Source organism: Gymnoscopelus microlampas (assembly GCF_963454915.1).
Source record: "Gymnoscopelus microlampas genome assembly, chromosome: 13".
NCBI lineage: Eukaryota > Metazoa > Chordata > Actinopteri > Myctophiformes > Myctophidae > Gymnoscopelus > Gymnoscopelus microlampas.
The window spans coordinates 12,066,956-12,090,631 of record NC_139950.1 but is presented as its reverse complement, the minus strand read 5'-3'; the positions used below and the strand labels follow the sequence as shown (position 1 = coordinate 12,090,631).

Below are 23,676 nucleotides of genomic sequence, written 5' to 3'. Positions count from 1 at the left end.
GCAATGGAGAAATACTCTGTTAAGTCCGGTATTCAACATTATAGTACAAAGATATTGGCATCAAAATATACTTACAGTACTTAAAGTAGCCTATACTCATTATGCAGAATGTCCCGTTTCACAGCTTATCATAAGTCTAAAGATCTTTTGAAAATAGCAGATCTACAAGCGCACTATGCAGTTTGTGGATTGGCTATTTTCAAATAGCCAACGTTTAAATAGGTCTGAAGTGGTTTATGTTTTGTAATAATCCGAATCTACAAAGTAACTAGTAGCTTAAATAAAGTTTTCAAATAATTGTAATGGAGTTAAAAGTAGGCTATATTATTTGTCTTTGAGATGTAGTGGAGTAGAAGAGTAAAAGTATTGAAAATTGCTAGTATGAGTACTGAAGCCTACTTAGTAACTTTACACTGCTGGACAGGTGTATGGCTGCATGTGTGTGGTGCATGCGTGCGTGCGTGCGTGCGTGTGTGTGTGTGTGCGTGTGTGTGTGTGTGTGTGTGTGTGTGTGTGTGTGTGTGTGTGTGTGTGTGTGTGTGTGTGTGCATAGTGTGTGCGCGCGCATGCGCACGTCCTACACATATGCCAAGCCAAATCCCCTTAGATCACCAGACGCATTAAGGAGGACTGACGGCTGGCTAATGAGTCCCTAATTGCCTCCCCTCTCTTCTCTCTGCATGGTCGCATGTTGGCCTCCATTGTGCACTGGGTCGTAAATTGTTGTGTCAGTAAGTAGGCTATAATCTCAACACAGCAACACTTGTCACAATGGTAACTTTGGCATGTCACCTGGCGACTATTGCCAACAGGAGATGTTGGCAGTGTGTGCAGATCATGATGTGTAATGTGCAACACCTGTGTGAAGTTTAACCCATTTTAGACCCGAGGTTCCGATTCTACACTTAATGTTTTCTAAATCCTAACAGTTTTCTGACTGAAAAAACGTATGTTGCTATATATATCAGTGGTTCTCAAACCTTTTCATGTCAAGGACGGTGGACCACCCAAAATGATATGTGTTTGGCCGTGGACCCCCATCGAAAATAGCAGATCTACAAGCTCACAAGGCTTTGCAATGTGTTTTGAGCTTGTAGATCGGCTATTTTCAAATAGCCTATGTAAAATAGGGCTAACGTGGTTATTGTATGTTTTATAATATAATAATTTGTATCTGCAAAGTAACTAAAGTTTTCAAATAATTGTAGTGGAGTAAAAGTACAATATTTGCCTCTGAGATGTAGTGGAGCAGAAGTAAAAGTATAGACAATTGGAAATATTCCAGTAAAGTAAAAGTACCTCAAAAAAATAAGTACAGTACTTGAGTACATGTACTTTGTTACTTTGTTACTTTACACCACTGTGTGTGTGTGTGTGTGTGTGTGTGTGTGTGTGTGTGTGTGTGTGTGTGTGTGTGTGTGTGTGTGTGTGTGTGTGTGTGTGTGTGTGTGTGTGTGTGTGTGTGTGTGTGTGTGTGTGTGTGTGTGTGTGTGTGTGTGCGTGCGTGCGTGGTTGCGTGCATGCTTGTGTGCGCGTGTGCGTGCGTGTGTCAGTAAGTAAACGTTTCAGCTCTTCCAGTGTCCCGGAAGGTAAGTCTCTTATCAGCAGTGCAGTGTTAGGGTGTCAGTAGCCAGGGTCCCAGCCTCTCCCATTGTGCCGCTGCCATGGCCCCGGAGTGACGGATGACAGCTCCTAGCTCTCTGGAGGAAATGAGCAGGCCGTGGTTAGGAGCCCGGGGCCAGATTTTGGAGCACAGCCCTGCTCCTGCCCACTCACTTTAGTTTAGCCAAACCATCCAAGATTCCACTGTTGTGGTATATATAGGTCTAAAACGTTAATGGACAACTGGCATGCAACAAGCAGCAGTGTCCTTTTTGGGCTCTTTATGCTAACTGGGTTAAGAAGTCTTCTTAATTATGGGAAGTTTGTGTGTGTGAGGTGTTGGAGAACCACTCTGGCCCCTGTCGCATGGTATCACGCTTCTCTGCCAGACTTGGAGCCCACGCGAGAGGAAGTGAGGTCGGGTTAGTCTGGGTCCCTTGCCCCTTGCACCTCCCCTGAGTGTCATAAATTAGCCCCGGTCTAATTCTCTCCCAGACGGCCTTGCTTTAGCAGGTGTGTGTTTGTATATATGAGCAGCTAACAGGAGGGATGTGAGCGTTAAAATGTCTGTGATCTACGGCGTTGGGAATGCAGTTTGGGAGGAAACATGTAACCTAAATAATGCTTATCCTCTCTGCAGCCCATACAGGCCGTGTAGATAAAGATACCGCGGGGAGACGCGGCCCTCCAGTGAATAGGATATGCGAGAGCCCGGGGTTCCCACTCTCCTCTCCATGTTGTACTTCTACATCCAGAGGCCAGCTGTGGCAAGTGGCAGCGGTGGCCTAGTTGTTAGAGGGGCGGCCTTGATACCGGAAGGTCCCTAGTTCGATTCCCCAATTCATCACATCGATCATGAATCACCGCTGAATAGCCCTTGAGCAAGGCTTCCATGCAGGGTCCGGCTGGAAACAAGTTTCGTACTTAGTCCGACACCCTGGGTAAACAACAAACTTTGCTTTGCTTTAGCTGTCGTGTCTGGGCAGCATTTCTGAAAGGGAAAAACAAAACAAAAACGCGAGGCTTCATCCAAGTTCAGCTTCTCACTGGCGCATGCAGGACAGTTTAGAAAGTTTGTCCAAAATATAGCCACGGCGGCTCCCTTGGGAAAGCCAGTGTTGTTGTAATATGAATACGTGCATGCTGGCTCCATGGGGTAAACATCCTTGGGAGAAAATGCTTGTTTCTCCCAGCAGCGAGAGTGGCATCTTTATCAAAGTGACACTTTGTTTTGGCCAAGTCGTGTCTTACATACGTTGAACTTTCTGTAACTAGGCCTGACCACTGAATGCGTGCATCACTCTCTTTCTTTTAATCATCACAATGGGTTTTACATCAGGGTTGCCTCCTCAAAGTCGAATAATCCTATGATGGGTCGGTTTTCTTAGTCGACCAAGACGTTGTTAGTTGATTAGTCGATTGTTATGCTTTTTTTTCCCATGCTGAATGAGTTATTTCTTGAAAAATGAAGAGTGCATCTATATTTTAAAACTCTAGATATAACCGCTTATTTCTACCAGTCTATAGGCCAGTAGCCAGTAGCCATTGTCAACATGAGAATGCTACATTCTCAACCTCACCAACCTAAAAGACTGGTCTCTGCATGACCGTGTGGCATGGCAAACACACTTTTACAGATGTATTGATTCAATCGACTAATCGATTAGTTAATTCCTATGACTATTAGTCGACTAAGAATGTCTCTAGTCGAGGATAGCACTACTTTATATTAACCACTCAAACCCCCTGTATACTTCATTGACCGGAGTCCCTCAGGGGTCTATACTACGCTTTTTCCCCCGCTATACCAAATATATTTGCCGAAAATAGCCGGTCTACAACCTACTAGCTTTTTTTTGCCGAATGTACACCCCAGAGTATGGGATGGTGTGCATCAATGCTGTTTCAGAGTTTGCTGTCACATTGATCAGTCATCTATTGGTTCATCTGATGAATGTAGTCAAGTTGATTGTCCGCCATGATTCCAGTGTTTGTTTTAACTATTCAGGGAGACATAAAGCGAATAGGAGAAGGCAAAAATTCAGACACAGCTCTTGGACTTCCTCTCTTTGTTTCAAGGCCTGCATATCTGTATAAAGCCAGAGCAGAACACATCAATCAATTACAATGGTAGACTGTAAGACCTTGTGATTCTGGTTCCACCCATTACATCGCGTTGGGGTAAAGGCCGTGTCACAGAAAGGCCCTCAGAGAAGGACAGTTTACGTTTTATAAGTGCTCATTTTACTCAGAGGACGAGTAAAATGAGCGATTTCACTGTGTATTTCACTGCGTATTCTTGGTCAATGGACCTGTAGCACTCATTTTGTTTCTACTTTCATCTTCACCAGACAGATGGGGCCACCATAGCTGGGTGGGTAGAGAGGTCGTCCCAGCCCGCCCCCCGTGTCCCTGAGCAAAGACACTTAACTCCTAACAGCCCCCTGGAGCAATCATCATGATGACCATCTGAGCAGCCATCAGCTGGGTGAAGCTGAACCACCAGCTGGGACATTTATATACTGTAAGTATGTAAACCATTTCTGCTTTTCTTCTTCTAATAGCTTGTGAGAGCAAACCGGTTATCAACGCTGCAACCGTACGCCACTTGTTTGTGTATATAAATACTTCTTATTTGCATTGCTTTGTATTTGCATTGTGAATAACAACTGTGATGGCCTGTGGCAAATGGTGACAAGATACTTTCAATTTGTAGGTGTGCCATTACATCTGTCTGTCTGGTATGTTATACTAGCTGTCTATAAACATTCAAGTAAAGAATACATCGTGAAAATCTGCTTGCTTAGTTCATCTATCCATTACATTACAACCGGCCTTAATTGGTACTTTCCAAATTAAGTGAGTGGTATCACACATTTGTATTTGTATTCTAACTTGCATTTTCACTTCGAAGGCCCCAAACCCATCCCCGTCACTGACATTCAGGTCTGAAACTACTGCTTTCATATGCAGTGAACTTACAGCTCTATACACAGTGTAGAAGGGACATGTGTACATACAGTAGCCTACTGTACAATGTACAGCTGAACTGATCAAACAACATATATTTTGATCAGTTGCACTTGAAAACAGGTAACGTCAAATCACCAGCATACACACACACACAAACGCATGCACGCACGCACGCATACACGCACGCGCGCACGCACGCACACACAGGTGTAGACACACACACATGCAGGTATGCAAAGCATTGATGTTGGTTACTACATGCATGCTTCATCAGTCAGTGCATACACACACACACACATACACACACACAGACAGACACAGGGAGGTCCTCTCCGCCGTGTTGTTGCTGTGTCTAGTCGCTTGTTAGAGAATTGATGACACTGCCTTTGGAAAACAAACAGGGCGGGAAGCTGCAAAGGTAGTCACTCAGCACGACTCCCTGACCCAGAGACACAGAGGCCATCGCAGCATGTGAGCCACGCCGCCAGGTCTCCTGTGGAATGCGGTCTTGCGGTGCAGTGTGTGTGCGCACACGCTCCTGTTTGTGTTTTCTAGCTACACCACCACCGGAATGTGACCGCCTTGTGTCTTTGAATGGCGTGTCTTTGTGTGTGTGTGTTTCTGGTGTCATCCGAAAATGAAAACGGTGCGATCACGAGAAAAAAAAAGAGAGAGAAACCCAAGCCTGATTTATATACTCCGACACTCGACGCGCAAACCACGTATAAATCAGGCATGGCTTGTCACAGTTGCATGAGGCAGCACCGGAGAGAAGCGCCAAAACAAATGTTTCACACGTCAACGTCAAAACGTCTGGATGTGACACACTTGCTCTCGCCGTGGGGCAGTCAGTGCCTCCTCTACGCCAGCGGGCCGCTCCTGTCACTCGCTCCTCTCTCTCTGTCTCTCTCTCTCTGACTCACGCTCCCTCCGCCTCATCATCATCACAGGAGCCCAGACCGTGGCCCCAAGGGCCTCTCCTGTATACATACACACCACAGCCCTGCCCCGGCTGGGCCCCCGAGCCTTGTTCTGGGAGCTTCAAATCCCATAATTGCGTGGGGGCTGACAGTGATAGGTGGAACATACGAGACACCCTCACCTGGTTCGGAAAGAATGAAAACATCGACTGTCAAAGTGAAGCGATGGGACGTGTGTGTGTGCGTGTGTGTGTGTGTGTGTGTGTGTGTGTGTGCGTGTGCGTGTGCGTGTGCGTGTGCGTGTGTGTGTGTGTGTGTGTGTGTGTGTGCGTGCGTGTGCGTGTGTGTGTGTGGGGGGGGGGGCTACTGCTACTAGGGGAACATCAAGGAAGAAAGCGGGGGACGGGGTGGGGGGCATGTGTGTGTGTGTGTGTGTGTGTGTGTGTGTGTGTGTGTGTGTGTGTGTGTGTGTGTGTGTGTGTGTGTGTGTGTGTGTGTGTGTGTGTGTGTGTGTGTGTGTGTGTGTGTGTGTGGGGACTGTGAACCACTGATTCTCAACCTTTTTCCTTTCAAGGACCCCAGTTTGATGTGCATTAGGCCACACGGACCTCCATTTGATTATTGTTTAACATTTTTATTTTTGGGACCCCAATCTACACTGTAAAACAGTGTTATTTTAACTCTGAGAGCGTCCATTTGGATCCATTTGTAGGCCTACATTCATGGAACATGCTCCCACTGCCCATAAAGAATGTCAGTATAGTCATAACTTGTTTAGGAAAAAGGTCAAATCATGGCTTCTAGATTGTGTTGCAGATTAGCGCGGTTGTCTGTTTAATTTATGTATTTATGCTGTTAATAACATCTTAGTTTTATAGGGTACAGAGTTGCATATTTATTAGAGTAGGCTTAGGGATCAATGTCTGTACTTTGTTGTTATGTCAGTTACAACAAACGAGACCAAGGACCACAATGGAAATACGTCTTTGACTTTATTGTGTTTTTATCCGTGACGTGTTATTTCAGTGAATGCATATATTGTTTTTTAACGTTCAAATCAATCAATCAATACAGACCCGCAAGGGTTTCAGTGATTCTTCTCAAACCTTTTGATTTTCAATGACCCCCTTGCTTTAGGCCACGGACTCCCATTTTTGGTTTTAAATCTCTGAGACCCCAGTCTGCACTGTAAACCCCTCAGGGTTCATTTCACTCTGGGTGTTACGGACCCAGAGGCACAGACCCTATCAGAGTCACAGACCCTGCCTATCAGAGTCACAGACCCTATGAGAGTCACAGACCCTCTCACAGCAACATACCCTCTCAGAGCTACAAACCCTCTCAGAGCTACAGACCCTCTCAGGGGTACAGACCCTCTCAGAGTTACAGACCCTCTCAGAGTTACAGACCCTCTCAGACCCTCTCAGAGCTACAGACCCTCTCAGGGGTACAGACCCTCTCAGAGTTACAGACCCTCTCAGACCCTCTCAGAGTTACAGACCCTCTCAGACTCTCTCAGAGTTACAGACCCTCTCAAAGTTACAGACCCGTATGAGACTCCATTTGAAAGATATTTTAGCTCTGAGACCCGAGTCTGCACTGATTGATACAATTTGTTTTATCTCTGGGACCCCAGTGCAGACTATAAAATCCTTAGTGTTATTCTAATGGACCCTTACAGGTCCATTTGGTTCCATTTGTACACTCTCGGCGTTACAGAGCCATACAAGCCTATTTGGTTCCTAACTATCATTCTTTTTGGCTAATGTTGCCCCCAGAAAATGGATGCTGGGGTTCAAGTGGTTAATATGGCCCACCATCAAGTCGGGACAAAAAAAAAGAAGAAAAAGATTTAGCCAAGTAAGGGCTGCTGTGCAAAAAGCCTCTCGTTACCAGACACAGACATTAATAAGAGAAAGCACCAAGGAACATTAAAACATAGTCTCTCTTATCTCCAGGGGAAAAAAACTTTCCAAAGAAATCCAGGGCCCTGGGAGGGGGAGAGAGAGAGCAAGACTGGAGTGGCCTTCATTTATCAACCACTTCAGCTCCTGCAGACAGCTGTGGGGGAAAGCTTGCCCAGGAGCCAGTGTGTTTACACACACACCAGAGCTCACCCCCCCTCCCCACCACCCCCACCCCCACCCCCCCATCAGACCAGTGTTGCCATGTCTGCTTATTATAAGCGACTTTGGGCTTGTTTTTCTGTAAAGTTGCTTGTAAATATTTGAAAGTTGCTTATTTGAGATTGCTTCCATTAAAAAAAAAGGCTATCATTTAAACCAGTGGTTATAATATTATAATATTTTCTTGTCATGGACCCCCCCCCCCTCAAATTAATATGTGTATGTCCCTAACCCCCCATCTGAAAATGGTTTGTGTACCAGATTTGTGGTGTTAGAATGTTTGACAAATATTTCACCTTTTATTTCAAGATTGTTTTTGAAAATAGCAGATTTACACATGCGACGCGTTGTGTTGTATTCAAACAGCTGATATATACGGTATGTAGGTTTAAAGTGCACATTGTGTCGCTTCTTTTGGGCTTGTTCTCCTCGACCTGGTTGCTTATTTCTCTCACCAAATCTGGCAACGCTGCATCAGCCCCTGAGGAGGACAGGGATACAGATGAACATCCTCCCTGCAGTCAGACACTCATTTACACATTTTTACTCACACTCACTCAAACAGTGTCGAGCATCATCACTGTAGCTGTCTGCTCAGAGTTGACATTAATGATGTGATGATGTATGGTGTAGGTCAGTCAGTGGTGGAAAAAGTATTCACATTTTTTACTTAAGTAAAAGTATCAATATACTGCAATGTAGAAGTACTCTGTTACAAGTAAAAGTCCGGAATTCAAAATTGACTTGAGTAAACGTTCAAACGTATTGGTATCAAAATATAATTAAAGTACAAAAGTAAAAGCACTCGATTATGCAGAATGTCCCATTACCCAAGTTTTCATATGGGTAAAATGTATACAAATCTTTTGAAAATAGTAGATCACAATGCGTTGCATCACCACGCATTGTAGATCTGCTATTTTCAAATGGCCCAAATGTATATAGAGCTGTAGTGGTTAATGTATGTTTGTAATAATAATCAAAATCTACAAAATAGGCCTAACTAGTAACTCAAGTTGTCAAATAATTGTAGTGGAGAAGAAGTATAATATTATAATATGTACTCCAGTAAAGTAAAAAATGCCTCAAAATTGTATTTAAGTACAGTAGCCTACTTGAGTAGCCTACAAGACATACTTACTTTACACCACTGAACACTTACAAACTGATGTCTCTCTTTTTTTGGACCATTGTAGGCGAAACATTTATATTTATTTAAAACATAGGGAAAATAACCTATGCCTATCAGCTGACACAACATGTCTGTGAGCTTGTAAATTGGGTTTTTGGTAAAGAGATTTGGTGTAGAGTGAAAAAAGGAGGAGACCAACTTGGTCTCCTCCTTTTGAGGTATCTTTACGTCACTGGAGTATTTTCAATTTTCAGTACTTTTACTTCTACTCCACTACATCTCAAAGGCTAATATTATACTTTTACTCCACTACAATTATTTGAACACTTAATAGTTACTAGTTACTTTGTAGATTTTGATTATTATTACAAAACATGCATTAACCACTTCAGCCCTATACATTTTGGCCATTTGAAAATAGCCGATCTACAAGCTCACAATGCGTGGCATCGCAACGCATTGTGAGCTTGTAGATCTGCTATTTTCAAAAGAATTTGATACATTTTATACATTTGAAAACTTGTGAAATGGGACATTCTGCATAATGAGTACTTTCTACTTTTGATACTTTAAGTGCATTTACTGTAGATACCAATACTTTACTTTTACTCAAGTACATTTTGAATACCAGACAGAAGTACAAAATGTGAGTACTTTTTCCACCACTGAGTAATGGAGTAATATTTTACATTTCATTTAACATGCTGATGCTGGTGGCAGCAGAAGAAGTTTACACTTTTAACAGGTTACTAATGCCATCTTGTGGCCGTACATGGTACGCCACCCTCAATGAGCCCACCCCTTTCGACCAGGGGCAGCCTGTCATTGGTCAACGATGCCTGTTGTTTTGGTCCGTCTTTGCACTTTAACCCTGTCACAACCTCACTGGCAGTGTTGCCATGTCCGCTTATTATAAGCGACTTTGGGCGTGGGTTTTTCTGTGAAGTTGCTTGTAAATATTGGTAGTTTGCGGGTTGCATTTTTTTGGGGGGCTCGTTTCTAAAGTGCAGTTGCTTATTTGGGCTTGTTTCCTAAATGCTGTTTAAACCAGTGGTTCTGAAACATTTTCATGCAAAGGACAACCCCATTTTAATAAGTATTTGTCTGCAGACCCCCATCTGAAAAGATGTTATGCCGGGGGACCCCCATAGAAGATTTGTGTTGTTAAAATGTTTCATAAATATTCCGCCCTTTTTTTGTAATTTTATTTGAAAATAGCAGATCTATGCGATGCGACGCGTTGTGAGCTTGTAGATGGGCTGTTTTTTAAAATCCAATGTATAATAGGTTTAATTTATTTAGTTGACTTTGTATTTGAACTGTGCTTTCATGTACTCTACTCTGCAAACTTCTAAATAAAGTATTCAATCAATCAATCAATCAAAAGTGTGACCCAGTCGCCTCTTTTGGGCGTGTAAAGTTTTCATAGACATGGTTGCTTATGTCTCTCACGGAATCTGGCAACCCTGAACCTCCCCGGGGAGCAGGGTCACTGCTGGGCATCAGCCAATCTCATTGGACCAAAGTGACATCTCTCTCGCGCTGCCATTGGTGGATCCACTCACGCCCGTTATCCCATGGCTCTCTCTAATCCACGTTGAAGGTGAAAGGCTCTCTCTGATCTCCTCCTCCACATAGCCCGGTGCTCCTCCTCACCTCCAGTCCTTACAGATCACCTCCTCCTTCTTCATCACCTCCCTCTCTGTCTTCAGGAGACACCATGTCGTTGTTCTTTGAGGTTCCTCAGGCTGTGCCTGTGGCTGTCTTCAAGCTGTCGCAGGACTTCGCCAATGACCAGCACCCCGACAAGGTGAACCTGGGCGTAGGAGGTATGTCTCACCTGCTGTCACTGTCACCTGTCCGTTTAGCCATGGTTCACATGACGCTCGTCCGTCACAAGCGTCATGGCGCTACTTGTTCCTGTTTTTTGAAAATGTTACATTTACAACCAGCACATCTACATAAACGTTCAGATTTCAAATATAAAGTGCTGACCCCCCCGGCCACGGATGTTACAAGTTAAAGCGCCTGGGTACAAGTACCCGTATCTTCCGTATTGTTTGAAACAAAAACGTTTTAATCTGATTGCCGCCCATTTGTTATTTTTTTTTAATAATGTGTCAGGGTGCAATATACCTTCCAACCGATAGGGGCGTGTAGTTGAAAGTATATGGACAAAAATCGGAGAAAATGGCTGGTGATCAGATTAAAAAGCTTTTTATTGAACAATACGGAAGATACGGGTACTTAGACACGAGCGCTTTCACTTGTAACATCCGTCGCCGGGGGTCAGCATTTTACATTTAAAATTTGAACGTTTATGTAGATGTTCTGGTTGTAAATGTAAACATTTCAAAAAACAGGAACAAGTAGCGCCATGACTGTCATGGTATGACAGTCATGTTTCAGGACTACTGTCAGCTATAATCTGCTAACGATCAGATAACCCTCCTCCTCCTCATAGACAGATCAGTGGTGCTTACAGTGGTGGAACAAGTACTCAAATCTTTTACTTAAGTAAAAGTATCCATACTGCAATGTAGAAACACCCTGTTACAAGTGAAAGTCCGGAATTCAAAATTTAGACACATTTTTTTAGACAAAAGTACTGGTGGTATCAAAATGTACTTAAAGTACCAAAAGTAGAAAGTACTCATTATGCAGAATGTTTCACAAGTTTTCTAATTTATAAAAATGTATAGAAATCTTTTGAAAATAACAGATCTACAAGCTCACAATGCGTTTCATTGCGACACATTGTGAGCTTGTAGATCGACAATTTTCAAATGGCCGAAATGTATATAGGGCTGAAGTGGTTAATGTATGTTTTATAATAATAATCAAAATCTACAAAGTAATTAGTAACTGAAGTTTTCAAATAAATGCAGTGGAGTAAAAGTACAAAATTTGTCTCTGGGATGTAGTGGAGTAGAAGTACCTCAAAATTGTACTTAAGTACAGTAATGTACTCAGTTACTTACACCACTGCACCTGACCCTGGAAAGCTTTGATATAGGCTAATAGTGAGTGAAACAGTCTGCTTAGTGCTTTTACCATAATGGATTACCATGTGGCCTGGCAAATGTCACAATACTTTGAATTTGACCAACGTTATTCGATTTCATATCTCAGTCTCATAGCTCCTGTCCCTTCCATGTCTTTGCTCTATGAACCGAGTATTTTGGATTAGCATTCATGTAGGGTTCTCTAGGCTATAAGAACAAGGTACTCCCAGGAGTTTGAATGGCTTTGGCCTAGTTTTCTCTGAAACAAGCAAATAACCCACCTCAGTCACTATGCCACTGGTTACTATGCATTTAAAAGAAGGTGAGGGTCTCTCGCCACTCATTTCATATCGCAATGGAACAAATCTAAATCCACAGGGTAAGGACGTTATTTACTCTATTGTTATACGTACGTGTGTGTGGAGCTCGGCTAATGCAGAACTCGGCGTCAGCTGGAGTCCACGATTAGCACAGCAAGCTGAGGCTTCATAATCCCCTTTCCTTTGCCAAGAGACACACATCATCACAGATGGCATTGGTCCTCGTGCAGCTGGCTAAAATAGGCCACACAGCACGCAGTGCTACATCTCACAAACTCTCTTCTACTTAATAGGGCTGGACAACGTATAGTTTCAACATTGTCGTCACAATATACGCAATTGTGCAATAGTGACATTGCAAAGGATGCAATGTGGCTGAGGCAAATGAACCCGGTCAGTCTTATTGTACTAGATCACTTTTACGTCTTGATAGAAAACAAAAACTGGCAAGGTTCACATTTTTCATTACTAATCTGGAAGAAAATCAGTACAGTCCATCTGATAAATAACTGGTCTTGCGTGCACATTCTTGTATCCACAGAAATGTTGAGTCAACCAGAGTTTTGAACAACTGCCCCTTTACACTCTCTCTAACCTCCAAAATCACCCTAATCATTGCTAGAGTGAAACACTATTTCCAAATTGAGCTATTTTGCATGTTTTTCTCATATTGCAATACATATTGCAAGAGAATGAGAGAATTTTCTGTGGATTATACTGACTATAACGAATACAAGAACGCTCGCCCCGGGTCAAATCCGGCGACTTCGGAACGGTCGCCACCAGGTATTCCTAAACGTAACCTCAGTAAAACTATGCCTAAACCTAACCTTATTCCTAAACGTAACTTCTGTAAAACTATGCCAAAACCTAACCTTATTCCTAAACTTAACCTCAGTGAAACTATGCCTAAGCCAAAACATATTCCTAACCTTATCCTCAGTAAAACAAATACAAGAATTGCAAGAGAATTGGTGCAAGAGTGTTCCGGTTACCACTATAACTATCCTGCTGAGTAAAGTTTTCTGTAGTAAGTGGCTCAGCCTTATCAGAAAGCAGGGCATAGGACAGTTTAAAGTGCATATCTCTTGCCATAGTTGTAAGACTGGAAATATTGATTTAGCGTTGCTGTTGGTCGTGCCACTGTTGGCTCACCAAATAAACATGGTCGTCATAGGCATATGTCGTCCGAGGTTATCCAACCGTTGGCCAGTATCAGCGACTTGTGTTTATCACATACAGTAGGCCTACCCAAGTACCCATAGCCTTATTTATTCATAAAAAACAATGAGAAAATACTGATAATTACTAGGACTGTCCTTGACAAAATAAATTCTTAGTCGACTAATAGTCATAGGAATTTGTTGACTAATTGATTAGTTGATTTAAATCAACAACTATGTAAAATTCAGTTTGTTGCACACAATCACGCAGAGACCATCCATTTCAGGTTGGTGAGGTTGAGAACTGAACATTCTAATGTTTCACAATAACTACTGGCGATTGAAAGCGTTTACAAGAGATGTGCATGGACAAAAGTCTAGCTCTGTTTCCACTCAGTGATTTCCTCCCTACAGTGAACAATTAAAAACAAATCTTGATTAGATATTTTGTTGCTGTTCTTAACTGTGTTTGTTTTGTGTCTGGCAGCCTACAGGACGGACGAGGGCAAGCCGTGGGTTCTGCCCGTGGTGAAGAAAGTCGAACAGATCATCGTGAGCGACGGCTCACTGAACCATGAGTACTTGCCCATCCTGGGCCTGCCCGAGTTCAGGTCCTCCGCCTCCAAGATCGCGCTGGGCGAGGACAGCCCCGCCATCCTGGAGAACAGGGTAGGTGCTGGGCGTGGAGCACGCACTTTGGGTTGGTGCAAAAGTAGCCTGAAACGTGGTGTGTTCTTCGGACGCTCCAAAATCTCAACAACAGTGCTTCTCAAACTATTTTTTTATCAAGTATCCCCAAATTGATACGTATTGCCGTCAAAATATTGAGTGCAGGGACCCCCATGAGAGAAGATTTGTGTTGTTTAGATTAGTGCAGAATTCTCTATACCAAGGTTTCTCAATGTGGGTGCCGTGATGCTAGTCCAGGGGTGCCGTGGAATACTTATGATAATATTTGGAATTTACCAACATCACTTATGAAATTATTTAATATGAGTTTCAACATCAAGTACAAGTCATTTTCAAAAAGTTCTAAAACACACAAGTCAAGTCTCTTAGCCGTCCAGGTTACAACAAATATTCAGAGATTGAACTCACAAAATGAAAGAGAGTGAAAGTCTCCTTTCAACTGTGTGCTTTCATTTGAATGTTGTAGTTACCGTCATCATCTTAAAATAAGAATGGTAATAATCATTATAATGATACAAATAGTTTTAGCAGCACACTGTGTAAAATGTCAAAGTAGTCAAATATGCCATGAATATAAGGTGCTAGATTGAAAAGTAAAAATGCTATTTAAGGGTGCCGTGGATGACAAAATTCTGTATAGGGGGGCCCTGAGGCCAAAAAGTTTGAGAACCACTGCTCTCTAGGTGGAGTGAGTGAAACCTATGAACTGAATAATCATTCTTATACATTCTCTCATTGGGCTATAACTTCTAGCTGGTGAAATAACAGTGAAATTTTACTGTTCCTCATTTTGCTGCGGGACCCAATTAGGATCCCTTTTCTACAATTTCTCTTTTGTCTTTGGTTTGTCATCGTGTGTTTGTATCTTTCTCTGTCATTGTCACTCACAGGTGGGAGCTGTCCAGTGTTTGGGTGGCACGGGTGCTTTGAAAATGGGGGCGGAGTTTCTGAGGCGTTTCCACAATGGAAACAACAACACCAAGACACCTGTCTATGTTTCCGCGCCCACCTGGGGTACACATAAATATATAATACACTGTATATACACTCCACTCATAAACAACGGAATACACAAGCTACACAGAGTTAAAGCTGCAGTCCATAACATTTTCGGGAATAAAACGTTATTTTAACCAAACTGTATGTTAGAGTAAGTACAGTGTAACTAACACAACTACAGTGGTTGGAGGTGGTCTCCCTACTCTTCTAATTAAAAATGTAGATCCTGTGGTCAAATAAGACACCTACTGGTTGAAAAGAGCTATATAATTGAGCATGAAGCTCAATGCATAATATCTCCCGTGCCCAAACAGGATATCCGGCACAGCTCGGCAGTAGAAATGTCCATGCCCACGACGCAGGTGACCTGGGTTCAATCCCAGATGGGACGTGACTCTTACGAAATGCAGTTTTAAACTAAAGTCATAAACTAGATGCATTTTCTGTAAGCTTCCCCTTACACCAGGGGTCTTCAACAGGGGGTCCGGGACCCCTAGGGGGCCCTCACAGATACTGCAGGGGGGCTGCCAAATCCTTGTGTGATAGGAAATGTATTATTTTATTTTTTACATACACCACTTGAACCCTCGCATCCCTATTCTGGGGGGAAACATGAAAATAGCAGATCTACAAGCTGAGCTTGTAGATCGGCTATTTTCGCCAAAGGGGTTTGGTGTACAGGGAAAAAAAGAGCAGACCAAGTACAAAGCCAAAGGTCAAGTTTATAAAGTATTGAGGGTCTAAGTGGTTAAATGTCTGAAAACACTTTTAACATTAATCCAAATAGTTAGGGGGGCTCCCTGCCACATCTCTTTCTCTCAGCTAAGGGGTCCTTGGCCTGAAAAACGTGGAAGACCCCTGCCGTACACTATAGACAACTGTAGACTTTGCACTGTCAGTTCTTTGTCTTGGGGGGCTAAGTATTCAATTAATGCTCACATTGTTTGTTGTCATGTTTGATCAGCAACCTTTAACTAATGGCTCAGAAGACACAGGCCATCATCAGACAAGATGTGGCAAGCAATCCTTTAGCCCCCTTTAATATTGAGTATTGAACTGTTTACAGTTAAATCCATCAGTCCCCATTAGGGTTGAGATCCGGAATCGGAGGAACTGGATCCAACATTGAGGAACCGGGAATCGGTTCCATCACATTTGGAACCGTTTCCGGAACCGGTTTATCACACTGTCAGAGCTGGTTATGTGGACTTCACGTCTGCTATACAATTACAATACTAGTGGTTCTCAAACATTTGATTTCAAAGACCATCATAACTCTGAGAGTGCACAAATGGGTCCATTTGTACACTCTCAGAGTTACAGACCTGTAACTGTCCATTTGGAGCCCCCTAGGAATCGTTAAAGTTAACCGTTAAGGTACCGGAATCGTTAAAATCCTAAACATTTCCCACATTTATTTACATGACTGTTGTGTTTGCCGTTCATAGAAAACCACAATTCTGTGTTTGCCAACGCGGGCTTTGAGGATGTCCGTCCGTACAAGTACTGGGACGCTGAGAAGAGAGGTCTGGATCTGGCTGGGTTCCTGGGTGACCTAGAGGTAAGCAGTGTTAAAGTCCAGCATCATCCGCCATCATAATTTCGTGTAGCACAGTGGTTCTCAAACTCTTTAATTTTAAGGACCCCATAACTCTGAGAGTGTACAAATGGAACCAAATGGGTCCATTTGGTTCCATTTGTACACTCTCAGAGTTACACACCCGTAAGGGGCCATTTGGAACCCCCTCAAGGAACCATGAGGGTCCCTGGACCACACTTTGAGACCACTTAACTTAAGTTGTCGTAACCAACATAGTATACTTTATGTTTATCAGTATGACAATGAAAACACATTTGTTCAATGCTTTAAAGAAAAATACAATGATTTCTGTTTCACATAAATTATTTTATATTAATGTAAAATTATCAATCAAATCTTAGTATTTTGCCAATTATTTGGCCCACTTGCAATATCCTCACGGCCTACGAGGGGGCCCCGGCCCACAGGTTGAGAACCACTGCACTAGGACATGCATCACAATGAAATACTCTCAAAATACCATTCCACGTCGTCTTGAACTCCTGATAATGAGCGTGGCACTGCAACCAATCCTGGCTAACAATACTGTACATTACGTCACATCATGAAACGAGTGACGTTCTGACCTTGGGTTTCTCTTTCCTGTCAGAGCTGCCCGGAGCAGTCCATCTTTGTCCTGCACGCCTGTGCCCACAACCCAACCGGCACAGACCCTACTCCAGAGCAGTGGATGCAGATCGCTGAGGTTATGATGGTAAGGGTCCTCTCTCACTCACGCACGCACGCACGCACGCACGCACGCACGCACGCACGCACGCACGCACGCACTTTTGTCTCGGTTACCATCACCAATGCAAAAGACGCCGCAGAGATAATTACGCCTGATTTATACTTTGTTGCGTGCCGAAAATAGCCCTTCTACAAGCTCAAAACAATTATTGTCGTGGGATGGAGTATAAATTATTAAAGTTTTCATGACATTGTTTAGGCTTTCAGACCTCAATTACACCCCAAAAAAAACAGAACTTTGAACATTCAGTAGATTTACTGTGGTCTGGGGTTTTCTGAATAATTAGGCTCAGAAAAGTGCTGTGATTGGCCCGTGGACTTTGGCGTCACAGTCCATTAATCCCACCCCCGCCCCTCCCCTATCCTTCACCTTTGGGGGGGGCGGAGCAGAGGCGATGATTGACAGGCAAAATCCCTCAACAGCAACACCTGCAGGCAAATAGTTTTTCTTTTCATTGCAGCTGAAAAGGCCTCAAAACACAGAGAGAGAAAAAACTGCCATGGCTCAACTGGAGTGGATTTTTCAGTTAAAACCTTTTAATACATGTCTGAAGGACCATGATAAAGACTTGTAATGTTTTGTAAACCAGCATGTCATGAAACCTTTAAATATTATTTTTCTCATGTAAATAATGTAAAAAAATAACTGAATTTTATTCTCTTTTATTATATTCTTGTTTTTTCTAGCGGAGGAAGCTGTTTGTGTTCTTCGACTCTGCCTACCAGGGCTTTGCCTCAGGCTGCCTGGATAAGGATGCATGGGCTGTGCGTTACTTTATCCGCATGGGCTTCGAGATGTTCTGTGCCCAGTCCTTCTCTAAGAACTTTGGCCTCTACAGTAAGTGACACACAGGGGCATTGCTAACGTTGACGAGGAGGCTGAATTTTGTGCATCGTGTAACTTACGGCACTGATTCTCAACCTTTTTCATTTCAATTACCCCCAATTTCATATGCATTTGGTCACGGAAACCTATTTAATTTTGTATCTCTGGGAAACCACTATAAGAGCATTTTAATTGTTACACATGCTTTGGTCTGGCTTGGTATGTCATTTGGTCTAGAATTCATTTCCTGTCTATGTACTGTAGATATTGAGATAAGAGTGAATTTCTGATCAAAATAGACATTATTGTAATTTTATCTACTTATACACGTAATAATAGTGGTGATTAAATGTCAATCATTTTGCTGGGGACTACCTGGAACCCCCTCAAGGACCCCTTGTTGAGAAGCATTGACCATAGCGTTAGTCTGGCATTAGCCCACTGACTACACCTCAGGCTATACTTAAATGAACACCATTTCACATAGCTTGGTTTGTTTGATTTTCGAGGAAGCAATTGCAGTCTGTTCATTTGTACAGTATGAAAACCAACTTGCAGAGACATGGAACTTGATTGACAGAGCTAATCCGTCACGCTAAACGTCATCGCCCAGTAGTTTTTGTCAGTTACGAAGCGCAGATTGATTTGAAACCTCAACTGATACAGCTTGACGTGTCCCCCGTCTCTCTGTCAGATGAGCGTGTTGGCAACCTGACCATTGTCGCCAAGGACGCAGACAACCTGAAGAGGGTATTGTCCCAAATGGAGAAGATCGTCAGGACCACCTGGTCCAACCCGCCATCTCAGGGAGCCCGCGTGGTGGCTATCACTCTCAACACACCTGAGCTCTTTGCTGAATGGTACGTAACCCATTAAAGCATTTCATTTTAGATTTTAACCACTTTAACCATTATTTTGTACTGTTAAGAAATAGCAGATATACAAGCTCATAGCGCGGCACTCCGCGCTATGAGCTTGTAGATCTGCTATTTTTGAAAAATAATGATTTCTTTTGCAAATCTTTGAATATATATATATATATTTTTAAGCGAACATTTCTCAAATCTTTGCCTTTTTAGAGGGGGGGGGGGGGGGGTATTATTTTGGGGTTGTTGACATGAAAAAGTTTGAGCACCACTGATATTACAACATAAGTGTTTCAGAAAACGTTTTTTAAAGTGTTTTTTAAGTTTAAGTGTTTAAAACAGTATTTCACATATAGATGGCACACATGTGCTGCACACAAATTGCTGACACAGAATGATGAGGACAAAACGTGAATGATTGAGTTATTGATTCTCTACCTTTTTTAAAATGTTTTATTTTATGGACCTCCAGTTTAATATGCATTTGGCCACGGATCCCATTTGATATCATTTTGATCTCTGGGACCTCCATCTACACTGTAAAATCCTCAGTGTTATTTGAACTTGTATACACATTGAATTAAATGGACCCGTTAGGAGGGGGTCCCGGTGTGCTTTAGGGCAAATGAATCTGTAGAACATAGAAATAGAAAAGATGATCAGAACTCTTTCATCTTACTCTTATTCTTTCATCGGCACATTTCGTCTCTGTTGGGTGGAAACCTCATATGTCCAAAACTGTTACTTTTCCGGATTCAAATTAAAAAATAGCAAAAGTAGCAGATCTACAAGCTCGAAACGTGACGCTTCGCGCCACTTTCCAGCTTGTAGATCTGCTACTTTTGATGCTTTTGTGTGACGCTGTAGTATGATCAAGTAGGACGTTAATTTACGAAAAAACACCAAAAGTTAGAAACTGGAAATAAGAGGTTTCTGCCCGACGGCAACGTTATTCTTAGTTTCATCGTCACATTTCCTGTCTCCCCACAGGAAGGACAACGTGAAGACCATGGCGGATCGAGTGCTGCTGATGAGGGCTCAGCTCCAGGCCAAGCTCGAAGCCCTGGGGACCCCCGGGACCTGGAACCACATCACACAGCAGATCGGCATGTTCAGCTTCACTGGCCTTCATCGTGAGTTCACACACACACACACACACACACACACACACACACACACACGCGCACACACACACATACGCACACATGTACGCGCGCACGCACACCATAGACCATTGGTTCTCAAAGTGGGGTCCGGGGGCACACACATACACACACACTACACACACATGCAAGCGTCATGCCTAGTGTCAGTATATTAAGCATTACCAGCTGATAACCGATCTCATAGAATCTGTGGATATTGTGGAGTTTTGTCATCTTGCATCTTGTTGATATCACTACTTCCTCCTGGAAGTTTCAAAGAATTGTTGTAATCAGAGTAGGTTTCATTTGTCACCATAGACATCTAAAAAAAGAACAAAACTAGACCTATGCTCAGAGATATGTAGCAGAAAAAGATGAGTGGTGTTATTTGGATATCTTTGTATTTGTATTTTTATATTGGCTGATATATCGATATATCCAAAAATATTATACCCACCAATATCATTATCGGCCCCAAAACTCCAGTATCAGTCAGGCTCTACTGACGTTGTCTACTTATTTGACACCAGGGCATAGCTCTCTCTGACTCTCTGCTATCGCTTCCCTAGCCAAACAAGTGGAGTTCATGATTCAGGAGAAACATGTCTACCTAATGGCCAGCGGTCGCGTCAACATGTGCGGCCTGACGACCAGGAACATCGACCATGTGGCCCAGTCCATTCATGAAGCTGTCACCAAGGTTCAGAGTACCAAGGTCTAGAGTACGACACTACCCAGCATTCCTCGGCACTTCTTCCTGCCCTGCCCCACTGGGCCTGTGTGTGTGTGTGTGTGTGTGCGCGTGTGTGTGTGTGTGTGTGTGCACGTGTGTGTGTGGACCAAGTATATTCTCACCAGCACAAGCGTACATAATGTAAAAGCTGCTCTTCAACTCCCTCCGCATTTCAACTGCACGTTAGCAACTCAACTCGACTTTTTTTGGTTTTCCACCGGACATAAGTTGTGGATAATACCTGATACTGTTTTATATATCACCTCCGTCGAGCTTGCAAGAGAGAATCGTCATCGTGTCACGGACTTCCCTATAACTGCAGAGTAGATTTCTGAATAACGTTAACAATTCTTTGTAAATGTGAAATGAATCAGTATTGAGCAACTGGCATGGCCTAGTTCTCACCTAAAATGTTATTAGAATCTGTTTTTGTGGAAATACACAGGTGAAAGAGATAGTTCCCAGACCGTATTAGCTTTAACTTTAGAATTGTTTGGCACTCTCCTACGCAGAGGAGCACTACATTACGGAGGCCCTATCTGTAGTGGAAAACAAAGTACCTGGTACCAAGAAGGATCTGAGTTGAGTTGAGCCGGTACTGTGCAGCGGAGTGCCACGAGTGACATCACTATGCCGAGATCAAAGCCGAAGTCTAAGTGATTGTGAATGACATCACTGATTTATTCCCCGTAGTGTCTACTTTTATTTAATGTGTCAGGATCGCTAGGCACTGTGTGAGGTTGAAGATTATTCCCAGCAGTGCTGGCTCAATGATCTTCTGTTGTTAGTAATACTATGTAATTTAAATTGTTCCATTCCCACTTCAAGCACAATTCCAGTTTTATTTATCATACTTGAACTTGATTCGCACGCGATTTAAGCGCAGTTGAGAAGATCAGGCAGCATTCAGATGTAATGACCAAGATGACTGCGACGTAGCCGTGAAGTTAAATCATTTGACCAAATAATTTGTCAGATCCTGTGCTAATCTGACTCTGAGAGTTGAGCGAACAGAGGATTTGGCTGTGTTCTGAAACAGATGGCTGTTTACTACCACATGGTGGAAATAATACCATGAGAAAGAACAGTGTTATGTGGAGCTGGTCGTTTATAATGTGAAAAACGTGAGTGTTCTAATAATAATATATAATGTTGAGCCTGATCCATGTAATGTGTTAACAATTTATTCATTTCAATGCATTATTGGTGATGCCGGGGGGGGGTTAAGGATGTGTTTTAGGCCTAAGTCAGGGTTCATCTGTAGTCACAGAGTAGTGTCTCTGTACAAGTGTGCCGACTGACGCTCAATTTATAAGCTGTTCGCACGGCGGTGACGGTTGGATAGAACGATCAGTTCTTGTTTTTAAAATGTTTAACGAATAGCCGTTCTACGAGCTCACAACCCGTCGAACCGTGACGCGGTCGCGAGATTGTAGATCGGCTATTTTCACCGTGTGACACCTTCGTCCGACGGTGTGGGCTTAAGCCATTAAGACCGGGAACACATCTGTGTCATTTAAAAAAGAGAAATTTAGCAATTAAAAAATAGCAGATATACAAGCTTGTAGATCTTTTTTACTCAAATCTTTGCTTCTGGGGGTTGACATGAAAAAGGTTTGAGAACCACTGATATTATAGCAACCTAAGTTTGTTTCTAAAAAAACCTGTTATTTAGAAGACATTTGTAGAATCCCCAGAAGCAAAGACTTGATCGCTTTAAAAATATACTGTATATATATATTCAAAGATTTGCACAAATTGTCACAATAAAAAAAAAATAGCCGATCTACAAGCTTGAGTGCCGTGCTATGAGCTTGTAGAGCTGCTATTTTTGAATAGCCAAAGTATAAAATAATGGTCAAAGTGGTTAAAATCTAAAATGACAGATGCTTTCCCGGTCTAAATGGACTTAGGTTGTAAAGCACAAACGGCAGATAGAAACGCCGTCCGCAAGAGTCACAGTCAGGACTGACGCAATCTCAGCACACACAACGTTCCCTGGGCTCAACGGCCTACCAAACATCCCCAGGCGTCCATGTCGTAACGTTTCAGCGCAGGCAACACACGTCAAGTGAATGTTTACTTTGCAGAGCAGCTGTCTGTGAGTAGCATTATTGCACTACTTAACAACATCTCTCACCTCAGTGGCACAAAGACACTATTGATCCACGCGTTTTACCGTCTGGCCTCAGAGACACAGCACTGTCTGTGAAGCCAGACATGATGCATAAGAAACTCTTTGATTTGACATTTTGAATAAAACATGAAAATAAATAACCCGGGAATTATGTTTCTGTGTCTTATTATTCATTTCACCTGATGTGAACGTATTTGGGACTTGTTACGTTTGCACCACGCCATTTGAAATGTCACTTTTCACATGCAGTAGCAGTTTTCAATGTTCAAGTTTAAATTCACAGTCAAGAATGACCAGACAGGAATGTACTTAAGTCATTTTATTTAGAATTTCATAGCGTTATCTTGGGTCTGTTCCTTGATACAGTATCTTTAGGTCATAACTTTTTAGAATTTTACTGTACAAAAAAAAAGCCCAGCCATTCTCCATACAAATATAAAACAATGTAACGTGAAACATCAGCAGAGAGTTTGTTTTTGATGCGTGTCAGATCAAACGCTTTCTGTGTGTGTGTGTGTGTGTGTGTGTGTGTGTGTGTGTGTGTGTGTGTGTGTGTGTGTGTGTACACAAGAGGGGCCAGGTCATTGTGTGTTTGCTTAGCGGTGCGGTATCCTTTGTGCTTCCACAGCCTCACCAGGCTGAATGAATTGTATCTGTAGCGAGTGTCCCCAATCACCTCGTTCGAGTGTGCGTGTGCGTGCAGTGGTGTA

General features: G+C 42.8%; 1 protein-coding gene across 1 annotated transcript; it reads left to right on the top strand.

Moving 5' to 3' along the window:
- Positions 1-10,335: 10,335 nt before the first annotated feature.
- Positions 10,336-22,493, top strand: got1 (glutamic-oxaloacetic transaminase 1, soluble). Its single transcript, XM_084077081.1, has 9 exons — positions 10,336-10,582; positions 13,729-13,910; positions 14,822-14,945; positions 16,379-16,491; positions 17,120-17,224; positions 17,947-18,097; positions 18,780-18,945; positions 19,942-20,084; positions 20,666-22,493. Exons 1-9 carry the CDS (start codon positions 10,474-10,476, stop codon positions 20,815-20,817), a joined length of 1,245 nt encoding a protein of 414 aa, XP_083933207.1. The 5' UTR covers positions 10,336-10,473; the 3' UTR covers positions 20,818-22,493.
- Positions 22,494-23,676: the final 1,183 nt, after the last annotated feature.